At 41.7% G+C, this 21,501-nt stretch overlaps 3 protein-coding genes across 4 annotated transcripts; all 3 read left to right on the top strand.

Moving 5' to 3' along the window:
- Positions 1-4,431: 4,431 nt before the first annotated feature.
- Positions 4,432-5,978, top strand: ptgfr (prostaglandin F receptor (FP)). The gene is made up of 2 exons (XM_058072988.1): positions 4,432-5,226; positions 5,613-5,978. The coding sequence occupies exons 1-2, from the start codon at positions 4,432-4,434 to the stop codon at positions 5,976-5,978; spliced, it is 1,161 nt and encodes a 386-aa protein (XP_057928971.1).
- Positions 5,979-7,053: 1,075 nt separating this feature from the next.
- btf3l4 (basic transcription factor 3-like 4) lies at positions 7,054-9,496 on the top strand. The gene is made up of 6 exons (XM_058073836.1): positions 7,054-7,200; positions 7,409-7,470; positions 8,289-8,402; positions 8,508-8,709; positions 9,038-9,097; positions 9,240-9,496. Exons 2-6 carry the CDS (start codon positions 7,417-7,419, stop codon positions 9,284-9,286), a joined length of 477 nt encoding a protein of 158 aa, XP_057929819.1. The 5' UTR covers positions 7,054-7,200; positions 7,409-7,416; the 3' UTR covers positions 9,287-9,496.
- A 142-nt stretch (positions 9,497-9,638) lies between these two features.
- zfyve9b (zinc finger, FYVE domain containing 9b) lies at positions 9,639-21,082 on the top strand. Of its 2 annotated transcripts, XM_058073835.1 has the most exons (16): positions 9,639-10,712; positions 13,125-13,750; positions 13,847-13,946; positions 14,031-14,230; positions 14,318-14,426; positions 14,579-14,701; positions 14,774-14,929; positions 15,361-15,585; positions 15,669-15,751; positions 16,590-16,694; positions 16,766-16,916; positions 17,961-18,041; positions 18,252-18,414; positions 19,760-19,865; positions 19,933-20,112; positions 20,548-21,082. In XM_058073835.1, exons 1-16 carry the CDS (start codon positions 10,649-10,651, stop codon positions 20,707-20,709), a joined length of 2,634 nt encoding a protein of 877 aa, XP_057929818.1. In that variant the 5' UTR covers positions 9,639-10,648; the 3' UTR covers positions 20,710-21,082. The 2 variants fall into 2 exon arrangements, 1 of the variants encoding a protein (XP_057929818.1); XR_009129918.1 differs by lacking the exons at positions 19,933-20,112; positions 20,548-21,082 and having other exon boundaries at positions 18,152-18,414.
- Positions 21,083-21,501: the final 419 nt, after the last annotated feature.

The raw sequence follows: 21,501 nt of genomic DNA on the forward strand, positions 1-21,501 counted from the left end.
TCCCTAGTGCAAGTCTTCAATTTCTCGTGTTGTAAAGTGTGCTTATTTGTGTCTACGTTGCCAAGGTTTTTTGACAGTCTCACACTGTACACGCCCATATGGACATAGTTTGGAGTTGTTGTTTTTTTTCTCCGCCTTGTTCTTCCCTTTCCTCTCCCCCTTTTATCACCTAGGCATCCTGTCCTATCTCCCCCCGTCATATTGTATTGTATGTTGCACATGTATGGACAGGTGATTGTACAATTCCGTATGTACCTCTGACCTCTAACTAAAGGCCATTCTCATTCTGATGAGCAGTTATCCAGAAACAGTACTACAGGGCTGCAGGCTTTTTTTCACTACACTGCCTTTTGTTGGATGTGGTTGGGTACTTCGCCCTTGAGCAAATTATCACATTTCTATGATCATATCTCCTAAAAAATGAAGTTGACAATGAGACATATTTCCATCAAAAAATAGACCTTCAGCCATCATTTGTCCTAATTTTCAAGCCAAAAGTCAGAACAAGCTCTGACAGTCACAATCATGTTAGACACTCAATCCTGCCAAGGGGATTACTCCATAGGTCCCCAGAGGGCTCCTGCAGAATCCCATATGTGCTTTGACATGCATGGAGAGCTTGCAATTCAAAAAAAGGCCACTTTTTTGACTGCTGCCTGTTCCCATGTTTGTTCAGAATCTAACCACAGGAGTCTGCACCTAGTGTGGAATCTTAATGAACTCAGGTGCTCTGAGCCAAAACGGTGCACGCAGCGCCAAGTGGTCATGCTAAGTGCACTGGAGAGCTGGACTGTGTGCCCTGCATACCAATAATTGGTCCCTTCAGGTATGCTAGAAACTTGTTTTTAAAAGGCTTTAGCGGTAAGTTAGATGCAAATGAGCCTGCCCTGGCTTTGTTTCCTCAAACACATATGCTACATGCAATGTCATTTTTCCCACTGACCTATAACAGATCTCAAGAGAGTCATTAGTCACAAATTCAGCTTGTAGTTCAAGTGTGTAGTTGCTATATATTTATATCCACATAGTAATCGCTGTACAATGAAAAGTGTGCATTGTATCTCCATCTTTTTATCTGAAAAACAACAAAGATTGGTATACCTGCTTTTCAAACTAATATTTATTGGGCTTTGCGGCACGGATAATGTTGCCCATTTATTGTGCCCAGCAACAAGGCCTGCAAATATGCAGCTATTGCTTTGTATTTGTATATATTGTCTTCACAATGCCCACAAAAAATGTCAAGCTCCTTAAACTAAATACCTATTAGCTTCTCATGATTTATAAGTTTCTTTAGGGGATTAATGCATTCAAAATAAATTCACATTGAAACAGTCATTTACAAAGCTAAGGCTGACACCTGCTGGCAATAAATGCAAAAGCAGCCAGAAATACTGCTCATACCTCACTCAATTTAGTTTTGTTTTTAGTTATTGTTTATGGACCGGTCATCATTATGATATACTGTATGAGCAATGATGTAACACAAAAACAGTGTCTGAGGTATAATTGTAGAATGTAAAATATGTCCATGGTCATGGGTAAACAAGCTGGTGAACTGGCCTTCACTTTGACATTCGAGGGCCAATTTAGGGCTGTTTGTTCAGTGTGATGGAGACAAAATGACACGAGGGACAGGACAAGTACGCACAGAGGAAGATTATGTCTGTTCCCTGTGAATTGTGGCTTTGTGGGGTGCTTTTCTGATTGGGATGCTATGCTGACATTATGAGTGATTTTCCACTCCATACAAAAATCCCACTGGGCCTATTATGATGTCTAACAAAAGAATGTAACAGTGGATCCACCACGCCATCGTCTGACATCAGAACATCTCACAGCAGATATAGAATCACACTTGGATGGTGGGATGTCACGGAAGAGGACGTGGAGCTGCTGTGAAGTAATTAGGAGCCTCATATTCTAGGAAACCATAAGAAAATGCATATGTATTTTAACCTACAATATAAACATCCAAAATGTATCTCTAATGCTGCTGATGACTCCCACAGTTGTTGGTGATACTGTACAAATCCAGATAACAATGCGATACTCCGGGCTGCACCGCGGTCGAGTGGTTAGTGCGCAGACCTCACAGCTAGGAGACCAGGGTACAATTCCACCCTCGGCCATCTCTGTGTGGAGTTTGCATGTTCTCCCCGTGCATGCGTAGGTTTTCTCCGGGTACTCCAGTTTCCTCCCACATTCCAAAAACATGCTAGGTTAATTGGTGACTCCAAATTGTCCATAGGTATGAATGTGAGTATGAATGGTTGTTTGTCTATATGTGCTCTGTGATTGGCTGGCGACCAGTCCAGGGTGTACCCCGCCTCTCGCCCGAAGACAGCTGGGATAGGCTCCAGCACCCCTGCGACCCTCGTGAGGATAAGCGGTAGAAAATGAATGAATGACTGAATGTGATACTCTCTCGTTTATCAGGAAAGGAAAATGTATATAAAGATATGGACACTTCATTAGATACACCTAAACATGATCTCTGATCACAATTTCTGCCTTTACAAAGGTAATAACACTCAGTCAGGAGGGTATTATTATACTAGTTGTAGTTTGCCAATGTGTATAATTGGACTGTATCATACTGAGAGCTGTTTCCATTGTTTGTAGTAGGTTACTAAATAAAGTAACCAAGTCTTTATAAATAGACAATGATGCAGAGCAAATGATGTTTGTTTTTATCATTGACACTTGAAACATGTCCTCAAGAGGAGTCAACGTGGAAGTGTCACAAACATGATTAGTTGAGACAAATCCCAGAGTTCATGGAGAGCTGCTAAGGTGTACTATTATTATTATTATGATTACTATTATTATCATTTTCATTTCAGGAGCCAAGCGCCTGATGTCGTCAGTCTGTATGCCACCAAGGTGAACGCGCAGCTCTGACGTACTTCACTTAACAGCTGGAGTCAGGAGACAGCAGACTAGGCGCAGCACACCTCGTCTTCACCTCATGAGCAACGCTGAGTGGAGCAGAGCTGAGTTATATGATATATAGTAACCAGCGACAATCAACAGGTGGACACCTGATAGCGTGAAGCCTGAGGTAACACATCTTTCGTTGTTTTTGTTGAAATTTTAAAATGTCCTTCAAAGCTCTGGGGGTAGAGGACACATTAGATTGAGACCCTTGGCAAGATGGAAAGATATGTTATCATCCAAACAAACTACTGAATGCTACTAAACTACTAAATGCTGAGACATGGAGAAGATAGGATGAAACAAGCTATGCTTCTTCCTACTCCTTTTCAGACATGTTGAACTGAGTAAATGCGAGTGCATGTGAATAACTTGTTAAGCATGTCTGAAAAAAACTAAAACCCTTATCGTTACCATCTTGTTATTTATCAACACTAGTTATATATACAGTAACAGGTATTTATCAACAGTTGTGCTGTTGTGAAAGTGGGAGGATTTAGTGGTAAGCTCTTAAGGAGAACTACATTTTGGAATTTTTGCCCATCATCCACACTCTTGATGTAAGACATGTACACATATGTCTTTCTTTTTTCTGTGCATTCAAAAGATATAAAAGACACTGCTAAGAATGCACTTCATGGGAAATACTGTACTTATTTTGCCTACACCACCAGAGGTGGCTGCTAAAATATGGTAAAATACTGTAAGTATTACATGTTCTTATGAATATACCTGTTACCACATGGTAACAGCATGTATATAAAACAGTGCTAGAGGTTTTTGGAGGTGTTTTAATAGCGGTCTTTGTAGGCAGCATAGGTGTGTGCCATTACGTGCAGTAATGAGCAGTCTCTTTGTATCTGTTTGTATATCTTTAGACTGCACAGAAAAGGGAAAGACATATGTGATCGTGTCTCACATAAGGATTGTGGCTGATGGGCAAAATTTTAAAAAAGTGCAGTTTTCAGTCAAGGGCCAGAAACTCTTAAATGTAGTGAAATGTAGTAATAGCAAAAGTATCTACATTTATTAACTGATTATAAATATTTGGATATGTCTACACATAAATATACAGAAATATGATTTATTTGAAATCTTTTGTTATGGTATGAAGTATATGAAATTCTGTAAAATAGAATAATCAGTAAAATGTCCCAGCTTGTCAGTTGACTGGTTATAACAACAAAATAGGCCTTGTTTTAATATGAACAAAAATAATGTTGCAAACTTAATTGTACCTACATTATGAAAGGAATTTCTTTTTTTTTATTATGAGGGTTTATTATGTAAGATGACACCATGAGTCAGACTGTTATATTGTTATACTGTTGTGCAAGACCGTAAGGCATACATGCTTCTTGATTTCTGCAGCACAGAGCATAAGTAGGGTGGACGTAATCCATAAATATATATTTTTTACGTTTAGTATTTTGGAGATAATCGAAATAATGTTACAAATTAATCCTACGTTACCTTCCAGAATTCATGTCCACCATGTCAACCAGTGAAAACGCTGTTCTGAGCAGCAGGTCAGAGGTCATCACCAAAAACATCACCTGTGAAGAGAAGGCTCCGTCAGTCACCACCTCTATCATCTCCATGACCTTTGGCATCCTGTCCAACAGCCTTGCCCTGTTAATCCTGCTTAAATCCTCCAAGCGTGTCCCACTGAAGTCCAAGGTGCCCTTCTTGGTGTTCGCCACCAGTCTGGTGGTCACCGACCTTCTGGGTCATCTGGTGAATGGCTCCCTTGTGCTTTTCGTCTATAGCTGGCGCAAGAATTGGGAGACATTTGACCCTCGTGGCAATGTGTGCAACCTTTTTGGCACCAGCATGGTGTTCTTCGGCCTGAGCCCGCTGTTCCTGGGCTGTGCCATGGCCATAGAGCGCTGCATTGGAGTCACCAGGCCCTTCTACCATTCCACAGGGTTGGCTTTCCGTCACATGAGGAGGCTGCTGTCTGTCATTTGGCTGGTCGCTGCCCTCGTGGCTGTACTCCCGATGGTGTTGTGGAGGTCCTATGGGGTTCAGAGATCTAGGAGCTGGTGCTTCTTCCATTTGGGGAAACCCAAAGACTGGCTAGATGTGTTCCTGCCTCTGTTTTTCTCCCTGCTAGGCTTGCTGGCCCTGCTCTTCTCTATTGTTTGCAATACTGTGAGCAGCTGCTCTCTGTTGCTGTCCACAATGCACCGCAAGCACCACAGCAGAGGAACTTCTTACCACATTGAGATGATCTGCCAGCTGCTGGCCATCATGCTGGTTTCCTGTGTTTGCTGGGGGCCTTTACTGGTAAGCTTTTAGACCTAAATTTAACCTGTGAATGACATCAGAAGAAAAAACTTTTGAATACACTTTCTGCAATATATTCTTTAAAACCTATCATACATGCAATACGATTAGCAGAACGTTCCTGTTGTATATATACGTTGTTTATATATGTATATATGTTATATGTATGTATGTTGTTTTATATACAAAGTTAGAATAATAGTGAAGGAATGAGTTTGGCACCTCTGGCCCTTAGTCAGCCCCCGTCTTGTATTTAGTCTTACAATGACTTTTCATCAGGGGTGCTGTACTATGTATTAATTAATTACATAACTACATTATTTGCCTATTTGTGCCACTATATGTAAATAATTAGTCTTTGTCTTCAATTACTTGACTTTGTACAGATCCATGTCATCTTTCTGAGTTCCAAAGACAACCATGAGCCAGAGTCCGATAGTCTACTGTTTGTGGTACGCATGGCCACATGGAACCAAATCCTGGACCCCTGGATCTACATCCTGCTTAGGAAGGCCGTATTGAGGAAACTCTACCTAATGTTACAAAGATGCTCAAGGTCTAAGTCCCTGCAGCAACCAGTGCAGTGGAAGCACAGCTTCCTTCAAAGCTCCACATCCAGCATCTCCAGGTTCGGCCCTCGTGAATGTCGCTGCTTTGATGGATTACTTGTGCAAAACACCCGAATGAGTCTATCTACCGACTCCAACACTGAAGTGTTTCACGTTGTTACTTCTGTGTGGAAGAAATGCTAAAAGAACAGGAAATGTAGTGAATTTTGTTAAGAATGTGGACTTTTGCTTGCTTTGCTTATCTTCACGGTTAAACTACTCTGTTCTTAACTTATATGTCTTATGTATATTATATATTGGTGACTCATGGTCCATCCATGAACAGAATATCACCGTTAATGTTTATGTTTTTTAAATCTGCTGCAAAGGTTATTATTAAATATATGGTTTTGATCTTCCCTCAATTCTGCTGTCGCCAGCCAACAGAAATATTCTCATTTTGAATGCAAATGACACATAAGAAGTGCCTGTCTGTGGATCAATTTGATATAGCATAATCATTATTTGCTGTAATGACACCGTTTCTTGTCTGACTATATTTAAGTAAGAGCCTCTATTATGTGTTCCTAGGAGTCAATAAAATATGAAAATTACAATGTGATCCGTACTATACTGGAAAGCTGTTCTATAGTTGGGTTGTAATATAATTTTATTATTGTGGAGCTATTTAACATATTTTAACTTTGTATATATAAATATAATGCAACTTACAATGGGGTTGCACAATATCAAGCGCAACTGTATATTATGATGAAACAAGTGACATGTTGCTAACTGATTAATAACTGATACATTAATGACTTACAGTATTGAAATTGACATGTCTGTAGTTTTATACAGTGATTGTGATACAGTGAAAAGTGTTTGCCCCCTTCCTGATTTGTTGAACCTTCCCAAGAGTGGCTGGCCAACCAAAATTACCCCAAGCGTACAGTGATGACTCATAAAAGAGGTAACAAAAAACCCCACAACAACATCCAAAGAACTACAGGTATCACCTGCCTTGGTTAAGGTCAGTGTTCATGATTCAACCATAGAAAGACCCTGGGCGAAAACGGACTGCATGGCAGAGTTTCAAGATGAAATCACTATTTAATAAAAAAGAAAGAAAACAACAATAATTTGTTTGACAAGACTAAAGCTGAACCTTTAGGAAGGTGTGTGTATTACCAATCCATACATCTTTTTTTGACCTCAAAGAAACGATGTCAAGATATTCCTTTGTCTGGGGCTGGCGTTTGTTGATGCAATACCAGAAGTTTCCTTTAGGTGGCAGTGCCAGCTGCCAACGCATATTTTGATGCAAACGAGGAAGAACACAAACCATATCCATTTGTAACTAAAAATCCTCTTCCTCATAATTCCAATCTCTTAACCCCGCATGCCTCCTTGAACATCGGATCAGGTTTGGGAATAATACATAACAATGTCTGTGCACGGGTTGTTTGGCGTTTGTGTTGTTTTTGTCACGCTCCTCTATGGTGTAGCAGCTAAAAACTAGCGCGTATCATGTTGCGTGTGCTAGTTGAAAAAAACACAGTAAATCCTTCCATTTGGCAGTGACACAGCTTGTATTTGCTTTTCGGTTTCAGTTAATTGTTGTCTTCTCATAGGTGAAAAGATGAACCAGGAGAAATTGGCCAAACTTCAAGCCCAAGTGCGGATAGGAGGAAAGGTCAGTACGAACCCGGAAGTGATGCATTGTTTTGGTCGTACGTAAGATAAAATACACGTTAAAGTAGACATAATGGCGCGTTCCAGGCAACTGGGCAGTCAAAAATGTTTCACTTCCGATTAGGTAAGATGCTTTGGAAAGCTTGGTCTGGATTCCAAATTGTGATAAACAAACAAAACGTCTAATTTTCATTGCCGCGCCCGTCGTGAATTTCAAACATCCATTAGAAGATTATTTAGCGAACATTCATTCATTCATTCATTCATTTTCTACCGCTTTTCCTCACAAGGGTCGCGGGGGGTGCTGGAGCCTATCCCAGCTGTCTTCGGGCGTAAGGCGGCGTACACCCTGGACTGGTCGCCAGCCAATCACAGGGCACATATAGACAAACAACCATTCATACTCACATTCATACCTATGGACAATTTGGAGTTGCCAATTAATTTAATTTTGGGAATGTGGGAGGAAACCCGAGAACCCAGAGAAAGCCCACATTTGCACAGGGAGAACATGCAAACAGATGCCCGAGGGTGGAATTGAACTCTGATCTACGAGCTGTGTGGCCTGCGCGCTAACCACTAGGCCTCTTTAACGAACATAATAGTTATAATTTATCTATTTAAGAGCGACGGTTTGTGTATGTCCCAGTTGTTTGAAATTCACCTTAGTTCATTCATTAGCTACAACTGTAAAATAATTTTATAACTGTGAATAACTGTGTTATTCAATCGTCTCTTGCATTTTCCCGCACACATAATATGCTGAATCCACTATGTCATTCACTTCTTTCATTTAGTTTATATTTGCTGTGGTTTAAGGGTTCCGCACGCAGAAAGAAGAAGGTGGTACACAGGACTGCGACAGCAGACGACAAAAAGCTTCAAAGTTCACTGAAGAAACTGGCAGTCAACAACATTGCTGGTATTGAGGAGGTAATTAGCAGCTATTGCTAATATTTTGTCCGCATCATGTAGCTAAATGACCAAAACTTGTAGTTTGTAGTGTACCATGACGCTCTGATACTTCTCCATTCTCAGGTCAATATGATCAAGGATGACGGGACAGTGATCCACTTCAACAATCCCAAAGTTCAAGCTTCCCTGTCAGCCAACACATTTGCTGTCACAGGTCATGCCGAGACCAAGCAGCTGACAGAGATGCTGCCCGGCATCCTCAGCCAACTGGGGGCCGACAGCCTTAGCAGCCTGCGCAAACTGGCCGAACAATTCCCACGGCAAGGTGTGTGCAAGGCAGGGAGTTATGTCAGCATTGAGTGCGGTCAAATAACCCTATCATAACCGGAATATTAGCAATAACCTTGTTCCGCAGGGCCATGTAAACACCAATAGCCTTTTTGAAAAAAAAACTATGCTCATATTCCATATTACCCCTGGGTTACTCTTTTTCTAACCCGATTATTGGGTTATGTATATGCCTGTAGGGATATCCCGATCCAAAGATACAAATACAAATACTAGCCAAATGTTCTTTGACTAAAATTTTGCAGTAGGTCCTTTAAAAAAACAGTGATAAGGAGGATCTTTACTGTGCATTTTCTGTTATCCAGTGCTTGACAGTAAAGCTCCAAAGGCAGAGGACATCGAGGAAGAGGATGATGACGTTCCAGGTATGGGCTTTTTAACATGTGCAAATGCACTTTATTTATCAAGTGTGCATAGGACCTGTAATAGGACCTCATTTATGTTGTGTGTTTAATGTTGTATTTCTGTGTGGGAAAAAATATATAAAATTGTATTTTTGCTGTGCAGATTTGGTGGAGAATTTTGACGAAGCATCAAAGAATGAAGCAAACTGATGTGTGCAACTGCAATGAAACCAGAAACTCACTCATGACATATCCACCTACACATACACACATACACTAGAGACTTTTTTTTTAACAGACGGTTCACATTTACAATATGAATTTCTCATGAATGAACAGTTGAGCTGCATTGCTGGTCATTATAGTTGTCATATTGGTCTTTTTTGTTTGTAACACAATAAAAAAAAGCATTAACATTTTTATGAGATCCCGCTATTCTCATCATTGACAATCCAAAAGTGATGATTTACACTTGCTGAACTGGCCACATTAAGTACAGCCACACATCAAATGAAAGGTAATAAATAAGCATTATATCCACCTGTCAACGCTTTGGAAACTATTCTCAGTTGATGTCCATTTTTTTGGCCTTCAATTTTAAAAATCAGTACTCTGCATGTATTTTTCTGCTTTGCAGTGGCTTTTGTTTCTCTTTATGTCCGGCCTTCCTGTACAATCTTTCTGCCTGAATTGGACCTGTCACTCACTATAGCAGCACGCCAATTGGTTCATTCATTAATTAATTTTCTACCGCTTATCCTCACAAGGGTCGCGGGGGTGCTGGAGCCTATCCCAGCTGTCTTCGGGCGAGAGGTGGGGTACACCCTGGATAGGTGGCCAGCCAATCACAGAGCACATACAGACAAACAACTATTCACACTCACATTCATACCTATGGTATGGACAATTTGGAGTCGCCAATTAACCTATAGCCTGTTTTTGGAATGTGGGAGGAAACCGGAGTACCTGGAGAAAACCCACGCATGCACGGGGAGAACATGCAAACTCCATGTTCCATGTGTGAGGTCTGCGCGCTAACCACTCGTCCGCAGTGCAGCCCCAATTGGTTATGTAACTCAAAACTAATTTAGAAGAAGTGTAATGGAATTCACAGCCGTTAATAGTATCATATGACTAATTACTAGTTGTACACTATTGCATTTTGTATGATAATCACGCAAATATTTCCTGATGGAGCAAAGCTCAGTGTGATGCAATGCAGAACTGCACTACTACACACTACAGTCAATACCTTAAAAAAATCTTTGTCATGTGTCTTCTATTGGCTCGCATTAGATTGTGTTGGTGTACCTATTGAGGTGGCCGCTGACTGACTGCATTGCTTGCTCGGTATGTGTGACGTCATGATCGCTCCTCTTAGCTTGCAGCAATGGGCATATTTCTGCACAACTCTTGAGGTTTCTCCAAGAGCTGCAGAGAACGAAGGGAGGGAGGGTCTCAGCAGGGGGTGAAGAGGAAAACTCAACCCCCGCTACCCCCCTCCTTCTCATCCCACCCCACCCTCAACATCATCCTTTTGCCGATGCTGCCTGTGATGTAAGTGGAATCAAAATGTTGAAGTTGTTCTCTGCGCGGGACGACGACAACGAGAGCCTCCTTGGGGCCATCACAGAAGGTACTTCTTCGTCCTCTCCATGCTGCCTGTGTGTCATGATTATGATGGTGCAGATCGCGGATCTTGTGTTTATATCTGAAAACAGCTGATGCAGCGTTTGTCCACGCGTGTGCACGCCACAGCGTTGGCAGCTCGCGCATCCGCTCTGCAGTTGACTCATGCAAAATGAATGAATATGAAAGGGGGGGAGAGGGAGAATAAGAATAGTTTCCTGTTGAGCTCATGCAAGAGGATGCGAGGGACTGAGTGTCGCATTGGCGAGCAAGGAGCTTGCGGGAGGATTAAACAATTGCACGTGCTCAATGCGTCGCATATATGCCACTTTTTAAATTGTTATTAAATGCGTTCAAAACGTGTGAACATACCAATCAAATATGTACCCTTTTGCGGCAAAACGTGCTTGTAACATAACCCCTCCCATTACTGTTCAGTTTAAACTGCACCCTATCGGAATGGGTGAAATGAAACGTCAACTCGGCAATTTTCCGGTGTAATAGGTACTTCCCTTCGACTATGGGGGGTGTGCTGCAAAGATGCTGCAAAGATTGACCCGTTTTAAATGAGTCTCACAGGCCCCACAATAGTGTGTATTCAAAATTGAGCATCTATGCTGGTATTGAGACAGTTTAAAGGCGCTTTCATAAACTGAGATGTGAGTGACCATAAGAATTTGCCTTTATAATCCACTTTTCATTAAAGGGTTCCTATTATGCAATAGGAACCATTTACTGGGTTGTGGTCTCCTATAGAGCAGCTACACACAATAACCCGCTCAGAAAACTTTTTGGATTTTGCAGAATCTGCACCTATTCCAGCTGTATTTCCTTTGATTTGTGCTTCCTGCCAAAACAATCTGTTTTAATTTATTCCACCCACAGCCCACCTCTGGGTATGCCCACTCCCCTGTGATTGGTCACATGGCCAAAGTGCTTCCTAACTATGAACCATATAAGGAAGTCCATCCCTCTCTGACATCATGGAGAGGCAGTTTTACCACGCCTTTTGAAACAGAGCGTTTTGAGCCATCCCAAACTTCTTTCAGTGCTCACTTTCAAATGCGCAAACCTCATTATCTGAAACTTTGGCATCGTTTAACACGAGAATACAACATTCTAACTACATTTATAGGTCAGAAAAGTGGAAAAAGCATAACACATCCCCTTTAAAGGGATAGTTTGGATTTTTTTTTACATGAATTTGTCTGATACACTCACTAGCAGTTTATCAACACAGACTTACCCACCACTTCGTCCCATGAGCCGAGTTCTGGTCGGATTTTGGTGATGGGGAGCATAGTTATGGTTAGTTTATGGGCCACTTAAGTAAAGTGTTTGGCCTTTCAAAACAGTATGTATTCAAAAGAGTAATGTATTTGTAACACAAACATGCCTCCTTGAAAAAAAAATCTCTCCTCACAATCGGTCCGTGTTACTTTCTCTACTGTCGTAAAACTGCACACTTCTGCTTGTCCATTGTTGAGTCTTCATTTGTGCATAATAAACACTGTGGAAGACATACACAACAATGGATAAGCAGTAGCGTGCAGATACCAGCGTAACACAGTGTGATTGTGAAGTCTGATTTTTCAAGGAGGCATTATTGTATTTCAATTACGCTTTTGAATGCATATTGTTTTGAGAAGCTAAACTGCTAAAGTGGCCCCTGCACTGACGAAACAGAATTTGGTTCTTCATCACCGAAGTCTGACCAGAATACGGCTCACGGGATGAAGTGGAGGGTAGGTCACCGTTGATGCACTCTGAACTATCCCTTTCAGGAGTGGCAGGAGGAGGGCACAAAAGTTAGCAACACTAGAAAATATGTGAGCTATAGTTATAACTATAGCTCTATAGTTATAACTTTACAATCACTTTTTAACAGCAGCACCATGCTAGCCTATTTGTCCCAACTCCCACATCTGTAGCTGCTGACGGATAGTTGGCAAGTTTTGTATTTTTTGTGTAGGGATACCTGGTTTTGGCATCATGTCCATGAAGAAGAAGGTTTTTCCTTTATGATGTAATGGAAAGCTGAAACTTCAAAAACAACCGATTTTATGCCTCTTCTCTCTATAGAGCAAACAAATGAAGGTAACTCTAGTGACACATATCACGGTTAGAACATCACTCAAAAGTCAGGTAATCTTCACCAGACTTTTTCTTGCGTCTCTGCTGTCTTTTCCAAATACTTTACTTTAAAAGTGTGCAGCAATCAGTTCACATATCTGTCAAGGCTGATGTGGTGCTAAAGCGACCTCCAGTGATGATTGAAAGCCTGAAAAGGGTATGGAGGGTGATGAATCCTCACATTCACTTTAATGGCCACTTAGCACATGTGCTTTCATTTAGAGGAGTTACGCAGTGCATGTGTAGTGTGTGTGTGAAATAATGGCTATGCTCTCCTTGAAAACAGATGAAGGAGACAACCCATCTCTTGGTGACACCAAGCACCCCTGGCTGACCAGACCTTACCTCCTGGTCCTCAAAGACGGAGATGTGGCCAAATCAGGTCAAATCAAACCTGAGGATCCTTCCAAGTCCTCCTCGGATGAAGCAGTAATGTCATCCAAGCAGAAAACCCCCCCGGAACGCCCGGCCACAAAAATTCTCCATGTGGAGGAAGGCGGCTGCACTGTGACTACATGGGGTGAAGGTTGCTGTGAGGAGTCTTCCACCAGTCCTCTGGTTCTGACGCCAACTGAGGAGGAGCAGATTGTCCCCTCAAAGGAGGACTCAGTGATTGAAGAGAAGGAGATGGAGGAATCCCACGAGGAGACCGGGAACCTGCAGACTCATCTTAAAGTACCCAATGGAGGCAAGGTGGAACATAAGGAGGGAGCAGTGGGAGACTCTAGATCCTTACTTGTTGATGCTGACAAGGAACCTGAGCTCGTTGGCATCCTGTCCAAAGATTGCGCCAATGCTCTGGGAGATGTGGCTCCTGTTTGGATTCCAGACGCTCAGGCTCAGGTGTGCATGAAGTGCGGGGTCAAGTTCACCTTTACCAAAAGGAGGCACCACTGTCGTGCTTGCGGCAAGGTGAGGCTCCTATTCTGTGCTCCTATTGTGTGCACTATGGATATGACATTACCCGTGATTGTATACATGTTTGCATGTGCACGTTTGTGTCGTCAGGTGTTTTGTGCACTTTGCTCCGGCCTGAAGTTCAGACTTACACATCTGGATGGAAAGGAGGGGCGAGTTTGTGTTTCCTGTCATTCAACCCTCATTAAAAGTGAGCCACAGTTATGTTTTATTTGCTCGTTGAAGCTAATAGTTGTCTCCGTTTTAGCCACAACGTCTTGCGTGTTTTTTTCAGGCACGTCCCCCAGGGGGAAAAGGAGGGTGTGGTTTGCGGATGAAGTCCTCGTCGATAAGCAATCTGACTCAGCTCCCACCACACCCGTCAGAGGGCCCACCTCCTCGCCACTGATGAGCCGAGTGCCAAGAAGGACAGCTAAAAGTCCAGGAGGTTCACCTCAGCTCAGGAGAGCCCCCAAGCCACACGGGGGCACCGATGTAGGATCACGCTATGCAGTATATCTATCTTAATAATCATTTCTTTCAGAATTTTAATGTTATCCTTTGCCCGTGTCTTCCTTCAAGGAGGCGTGTGGTCCTCGTTGGGGGACGTCATATTTAGTGGGTAGCTCATCCAACCTCATCCCACTGGATGGCCTGCCGCCCATACTCACCTCCACAGGAGTTAAAGGAGGTAAGGTCCTCTCCATTCATTCAGATGATGCTATTGGTTAATTGAGGAATATTAGATTTCTCCCCCTCAGAAGGGTTTGTGAAACTACAATAAAGTGAAGCAACTGCACTCTTATGCTTTCATCCAAAACATGGATTCTTTTCTCTACTCAGATTACACTGTAGAGGAGCATCCTTCTGAGATGTTGCTCATCCAGGACTTAGAGAGTGGCAGGGCCAATCCTCTTGTGTTTGTTCTTAATGCTAACCTGCTGGCCATGGTCAAGATGGTCAACTGTAAGTATCAAATGTATTTCAAGCCTAAAGTTCTGATGATAAAACTTCTGTTGAACTTGATTGCATGGCAAGATGTAAACAGGAAGTGCTGGTGCGTGACCACCAAGGGAATGCATGCCGTGGGACAGGTGGAAGTGGTGGTGCTCCTGCAATGTCTCCCTGAAGAGAAGAGCATTCCCAAGGAGATCTTCAGACATTTTATCCAGCTGTACAGGGACGGTCTCACAGGTCTCTCACAAACTCTCTCTCACACACACACACACACACACACACACACAAAATGAAATGAAAGATCCTAAATAAAGACAACAAATTTTGATTATGTTGATCAATTCCATAATTTAGGTTTTGGAGAACAGTGCAGAGACAAGCTTTTAAAAGTTTGAGACGGGACTGAACGAGACGTAAGAAGCAAAGCAGGGAAGATAAGGGACAGAGAGGGTGACCGCCTTCGTTAAGACCCAGAGAAGTCTTTTTTTTTAGCACATGAGAGCTAAAATCAGCCAAAATGTCAAAATCCAATTAGGGAAGATTTTTATATTTTTAATGAAAAAATGTGTAACAAGTGAAATGAACCCTTTCTATAACTTGGAATGAGAATACAAATGTATAATTCAAATTATATATAGATATTTTTCTTTTCCTTTCTATGTCCACAGGTAAGGTGATAAAACACCTGTCCCTGTCACTGTTTGGCAGCAGTTTCCTGGGCAGTGAGGAGCATGCAGGCTTCTTGTTTGTCCTCCCCACTCGTCAGTCCCTCCAAGGTCTACCCCTTCCAAGCCAGCCCTACCTCTTCGGCCTGCTGGTCCACAGAGCCGAGGTGGCCTGGGCCAAGGCCTTCCCCTTGCGCCTTATGCTGCGACTGGGCGCCGAGTACAGATGTGAGCGAGTTCTTTGGTGGGCATTAACATACTGCATGTTGGTAATGCTGCTACTGACCATGCCTCTGTTTGTCTTGTTCCAGTCTATCCTTGTCCTCTGTACAGCGTGCGCTTTAGGAAGGCTTTGTTTGGGGAGATAGGCCACACAGTCATGAGGCTTTTAGTGGTGAGTCAAGTTGGCTTCAAAGTTGGAAGATTTTCATCGGAATGAACAGGAATACAACATTTCACCATAGAGTGGCCTCATACTAGTAAATTATCACATTATGATAATTACTGTATTTACTGTACCAAATTTGTATTATTGTAATTGTACTGTACCTTGAATAAATAATATTCTAACAATTCTAACCAGCTCAATATGAAGAATAGTGATATAAATCATTTAAATTTATAACTAAATATTATGAAATAGTGTCAACGCTTCCCCTTTCATGAACGACTTACCTTAAAGGGGACCTATTATGCGCATTTTTTGGCCCTTTGTATTGAGTTGTGGACTCCTAGTATAGAGCAGCTATACATGTTACCCAGCACACAAAAAAGCTTTCTAGTTCTTCCAGAATCTGCACCTATTCAATTCAGTTCATTCAGTATTTCTTTGGATTTCGCGGTTTCCGCGAAAACAGTCTGTTTTAATGTATTCCACCCACGGCGCGCCTCCGGGCACACCACTCCACTGTGGTTGGTCACACTCCCGAGAGCTTAGAAGGTCTTCCGGTTTGTGTCGCTAGCTGCAAACCCAACTTTATAGGAGTTGATAAACGGTATCGTAGTTCATAATAAACGTCGATTTATGTTTTTAAAATGTCCGCTACATACAGCCATATGTTTTGGATCCTTAATCTGATCCAGAAGTAGAGACTGGACAGTCTAAATTTTCTGAAATAAAGAGGTTACTTCAAGGTCCCCTTTAAATAAGAAATGTTCATATATATATAAATGTTGTTTTTTTTTAAGTTTGCCTTATTTAATGTTTGCCTCTATGCATCCATCTTTTGTAGGACTTTAGGAATTACCGCTATGGTCTACCAAAGGTCCAGGGGCTCACTGTGGACCTGGAAGCTCAGAGGACCTGCATAAAGATACCAACCAGTGGCTACAATGAGGTACGATCAACACTTGCATGCATATGTTGAAAATGGTATTGGTTTATTTTTGATGATCATGTCCTCCTCAGCTTATGAAGGCTCTGAACAAGTCCAACGAGCATGTACTGGCCATAGGGGCGTGCTTCAATGAGGCTGCTGACTCTCACCTCATCTGTGTGCAAAGAGATGACGGGCAGTACCAGACGCAAGCCATCAGCATCCACAACCAGCCACGCAAAGGTATCTATGGAGAACCAGCACACCTTTATAGCCATCCTTGTTTGGGACACCCTTGACTTTACTTCCTGATGCATTAAAGGGATAGTTCAGATTTTTTTTTACATGAAGTTGTATGACAACCCCATAAGCAGTGAAGTCCCCACTTCGGGTGTGGAGCCAAGTTCTGGTCTAACCCTTCAAGAACCACACTGAATATCGATAGCTAGCACTCTCAACTGTGGACTCTGGTTCAAGCTCGGGCTGGAAAACATCTTAGGTGGGATCTCCTTGTCATGCCAGTAACGTTGGAAGTCATCAGGACCATCAAGGGAGTATGTACCGGTAACTTTCTTCCACCTTTTAATGTCCATCCTTGGTGCTTTCTTGCAATTTCCAAACAAGCATTTTTGTGGGGTTAAAGTAGATGAGGCCTTTGAAGACATTTAGTCTTTTTGAAACCTGTTTCTTGCAGATATCATCTGATGGCTATGGGACTTTATTCAGCAGCATCAGTAACAACCTTCATTTGGGCCGAGGATCGTCCTGTGTCTTGATGGACAGCCAATGCTCTGGCTCAGCGGTGGTGCCCTTTTTGGGGGTCTACCACTTCACATGTTTGTTCCTTAACCTTAAGGATCTTTGAAGTTTCAAACGACTGTCTTAGACCATCCGACCTCAACAGCAATGATGCACTGTGAAGGCCTTGCTTATGCAGCTCAACAATTTGACCAAGTTCAAGAGGGAACAATTTCGAGAAATCACGTCAGTGTGAATACCTGACAGAAAATGGCATTGAGTCCATATTTTAGCCAGGATTTTGTCCTTTTAAAGGATATGGTATGAAACCTTTGATCAGCTGATGAACAGCCTACTTCACGTTTATGGGTGTGGGCAACGAATTGCTTACTCACTTAGAATCTCCTTATGATCCAACAGTGCAAAATGTGACATTTTCTCAACTGGTCTTAAATTTTGATTAGGAGAAAATATACTGTGTCTAATGATTTTTTTTTAATCCCACGATGTAAATGAACACCATGTTCTTTGTTTCCTTTCTTTCTACAGTAACTGGCTCTTGTTTCTTCATATTCAGCAGTGCACTGAAAGCATCTGCAGGATATTTTGCCAAGTCTAGCATCGTCGAAGGTAACAGTTCTTTCCTACTTGGTTCTCATCACATGTTAGCATGTTAGCAGCTTGTGGACTGCTTCATTCATTCATTCATTGTCCGTGTGTGTGTGTGTACATCTTAACAGCCTGTGTGTCTCAGTGTGTGTCAGTGTTGACAAGTGTGTCTCTACTGTTGTCTGTATATTGTGTACTTGTCACCCCCCGTCCCCGTTTCTCCTTCCCCAGATGGACTTATGGTGCAGATTACCCCAGAGACAATGGCGGAGCTGCGCAGGTCGCTACGTGAGATGAGAGACTACACCGTCACTTGTGGACGTGTGGACCAAGCGGACAGCCAGGAGCTTGTTTGTTTGCAGTGGCTGGAGGGGAAGAGTGGCGTCAATAAAGGGTGAGTGTGTCCTTGTGCTCGATTAATTGCATCTAAAAGTATTGCTACAAAAATCAAACCAAAATCTAAAGTGTTTATACCACTTTGGAATAACTCAAGAAGGGTTGCCTCATTGCTTGTCTGTTCGGCATTGTCAACTTGGTGGGTCATTTTACTTTATTTTACTTTTATTCAACAGTGGTTAACCAGTTTTTACAGTTGTATGACAGTTAAAGGGGACCTGTTATGCTCTTTCCACTTTTCTGTCCTACAAATGTAGTTAGAATGTTGTATTCTCCTGTTAAACGATGCCTAAGATTCAGATAATGAGGTTGCTGCATTTGGAAGTGAGCCCTGCAAGACATTTGGGATGGCTCTGAACACTCAGTTTCAGAGAGTTTGTTAACGCTGGCTCTCTCTGATGTCTGTGCCCTCTCCCAAAATCTGCTTCTCTGTTTAAGCTGTTAGCAATGTCTGGTGTAAGGGAAAGCTACATTTGTTTACAATTCCTAAAAGGGCAAACATCAGGCAAAATTGGTTTGACTTCCTGGTTCCTGACTAGAAAAAGAAAAATATTTTAGTCTGTCAACGGCATTTCACACTGGACTGTTTTGTGAAAATAGACCAGTGTGCAGCTACACTAGCTGACAAACTTGCTGAAGCCTGACAATGTTACTTGGTCATTTGGAAGAGTCAGAAGAGCAAGCAGTAAGTACGAATTTCTCAGAGTGTCCTAACTTTTTGTGGGTTTGTTTATGGTTTTTTTTTTCGTAAGTAATGAAACAAAACCAGTTGTTTGTGTAGCATTATATAGTGTGCATACAGGGAGTGGGGTGCAAATAGCCATTTCACACCACAATCAGTGGGCCTACCCAAGTTTTTTAAACACTGCTAGTCCTGCAAAAAATGTGTTATGACCACATTACATGTTACCGATACAGAGATGTATTGAGCTAACCTCTTTTCTTGAGAATGTTCAGACTGTCCAGTCTCCACTCTGGATCAGACTCAGGATCCAACACACATAGCTGTATGTTAAAAGCGGACATTTCAAAAAGATAAATCATTGTTTATTATAAATTCCTAATCTGTTAATCAACTCATATGAAGCTATCCGTAAATCCTCATGAGCACTTGGGAGTGTGACCAACCACAGCAGAGTGAGCGTGCCTGGAGGTGGGCCATGGGTGGGATACATTGAAACCACAATTAAATACAAAGGGCTGAAAAATGAGCATAATAGGTCCCTTTTTAAGAACGTTAAAATGTTACTTAAAATATTACCTACTAAAGCGTTTATGATAACAACATAGCTACTACAATGTAGCTACTAACTAAAGTAACTGTTTTGTTTTATTTTTCTTAGGGTAATAAGCCCCATTGATGGTAAATCCATGGAGTCCATCAGCAGCACCAAGATGTTCCAGAAATCAGAATACAAAGAAAATGGGAAGATCATCCACTGGACAGAGGTATGGTTTTCTTAGCTACTTAAGTTATTAATTTTATTTTAAGGTTTTAAATGAAAGTTCTGTGTAGGTGTTCTACCTGCAGAAGGCCGATCAGCCAAAAGGTGTTACACCCAACTTAGCGGAGCACAATCGGCTCACAGAGCGCATCGCCCGGGCCTTTTGCTTGGCCCTATGTCCTTACCTCAAACTGCTGAAGGAGGACGGCTTGGCCAAGTTGGGGCTGCGTGTCACTTTTGACCTCCAACAGGTGAGGGATATTATTGTTTAACAATATGTTTATTATTGTGGGTGTAGCTTGCAGGGGTGTACAACTGCACTATGTCACACTGACACCTGTTTGTAATATTTTATTATCTAGCAAACAAAAATACAGCAAGAAAATGCTTTCATTTAATGTTACTGGAGGAAAAAAATATTGTAGTGTAAAATATTGTAAAACACAGAAAATTACCATTTTATTTGGATTTCTATTAAGTTCAACTTGGAATTTTTTTTAAAAAGTGAATATTAAAAAGATCAATATGCTTGACATTATTTACATTCAAATGCAATTACAGTTTAAACATGATTTCTAAAAAATCTAAAAAATATTATTTACATTTTCTTATTTCTTTATTGAGTAATTTAGGTTGGTAAAACATATTATATTAAATAATAAATATACATTTGGTTGTCATTTTAGGTAGGTTTTGTAGCCGGTAGCAACGGTCACCCTCTACCATCCCAGTACCTGAACGCCCTGGACAGCACGCTGATCCCCGTCATACACAGCAGAGGGCGCAAGAGAGGCGACGAGCCCCTTGTGATGGAGCTCATCTTTTACATCCTGGAGTTCATCACTTAGAAATACCTCATAAAAACGTCTTCAACTGGCCCTGACCTGACATGACCTCACCAGTGCTGCCATGAGGACAGTCCACTTGTGAGTCAAGAGAGATAGAGGTCTCACTCATGGCGGTTTTCTGAGCTTACCCAGCAGGTGAAATGAGCAGCACCATTTATGTAGCAACTCCACAGCTTGTTCATGTGGGGACAAAAAATACCTTCAGCATAGCAGCTGGAATCAGCCGGCAACTTTAACTCTAAGATAATGACTTAGGTAGTAGTTGATGCACATGGAATGAATGCCTGATGGATTGTAATTTAGCTAAATGTTCTTGAAATGAATTGTCAGCTTGTAATTAATTAAAACTTTGCAACCTCGACAAAAGCCTCGGTTCTCTGCTTGAAATAGAGTCTGGGGAGGAAACTGAGGCGGAGCCTGTTATGATGAAAAATACAAAAAACAAGATTTATTTGTTCATTAAATGTTATTCTAAATGCATTTTCTGGATGATTCTGAAGTAAATATAAAAGTAAAAATTAGCAGATTTCCTGATCAAATACGGAAGAAATCTATGGTGAGACCATCGTGATAGATGCACGAGCCCCGCCTACCCAAACATTTGATACACCGTGACTTTCTACCGCCTGTGTATTTGCCGTTAATGTAAGTGACGTCATCATTGTTGCTAATAAGACAATAATACAAAGAAATGCCACTTTAGCACTTCCTGCTAGCATTAGCTAGCATTAGCTAGCAGGAACTCATATGCATCCAATATGCTGTGATGAATAAATAAATGAATATGACTGC

Source organism: Doryrhamphus excisus, chromosome 5 (genome assembly GCF_030265055.1).
Source record: "Doryrhamphus excisus isolate RoL2022-K1 chromosome 5, RoL_Dexc_1.0, whole genome shotgun sequence".
NCBI classification, from domain to species: domain Eukaryota; kingdom Metazoa; phylum Chordata; class Actinopteri; order Syngnathiformes; family Syngnathidae; genus Doryrhamphus; species Doryrhamphus excisus.

Excerpts from the sequence above, each read along its gene's own strand:
- btf3l4 (XM_058073836.1), top strand. The coding sequence starts at position 7,417 with ATGAACCAGGAGAAATTGGCCAAACTTCAAGCCCAAGTGCGGATAGGA. Across the intron at positions 7,471-8,288 it reads AAGTGCGGATAGGAGGAAAG|GGTTCCGCACGCAGAAAGAA; the intron begins GTCAGTACGAAC and ends CTGTGGTTTAAG. Across the intron at positions 8,403-8,507 it reads ACATTGCTGGTATTGAGGAG|GTCAATATGATCAAGGATGA; the intron begins GTAATTAGCAGC and ends CTCCATTCTCAG.
- ptgfr (XM_058072988.1), top strand. The coding sequence starts at position 4,432 with ATGTCAACCAGTGAAAACGCTGTTCTGAGCAGCAGGTCAGAGGTCATC. Across the intron at positions 5,227-5,612 it reads TTTGCTGGGGGCCTTTACTG|ATCCATGTCATCTTTCTGAG; the intron begins GTAAGCTTTTAG and ends GACTTTGTACAG.
- zfyve9b (XM_058073835.1), top strand. The coding sequence starts at position 10,649 with ATGTTGAAGTTGTTCTCTGCGCGGGACGACGACAACGAGAGCCTCCTT. Across the intron at positions 13,751-13,846 it reads ACTGTCGTGCTTGCGGCAAG|GTGTTTTGTGCACTTTGCTC; the intron begins GTGAGGCTCCTA and ends TTGTGTCGTCAG. Across the intron at positions 19,866-19,932 it reads AGATCATCCACTGGACAGAG|GTGTTCTACCTGCAGAAGGC; the intron begins GTATGGTTTTCT and ends AGTTCTGTGTAG.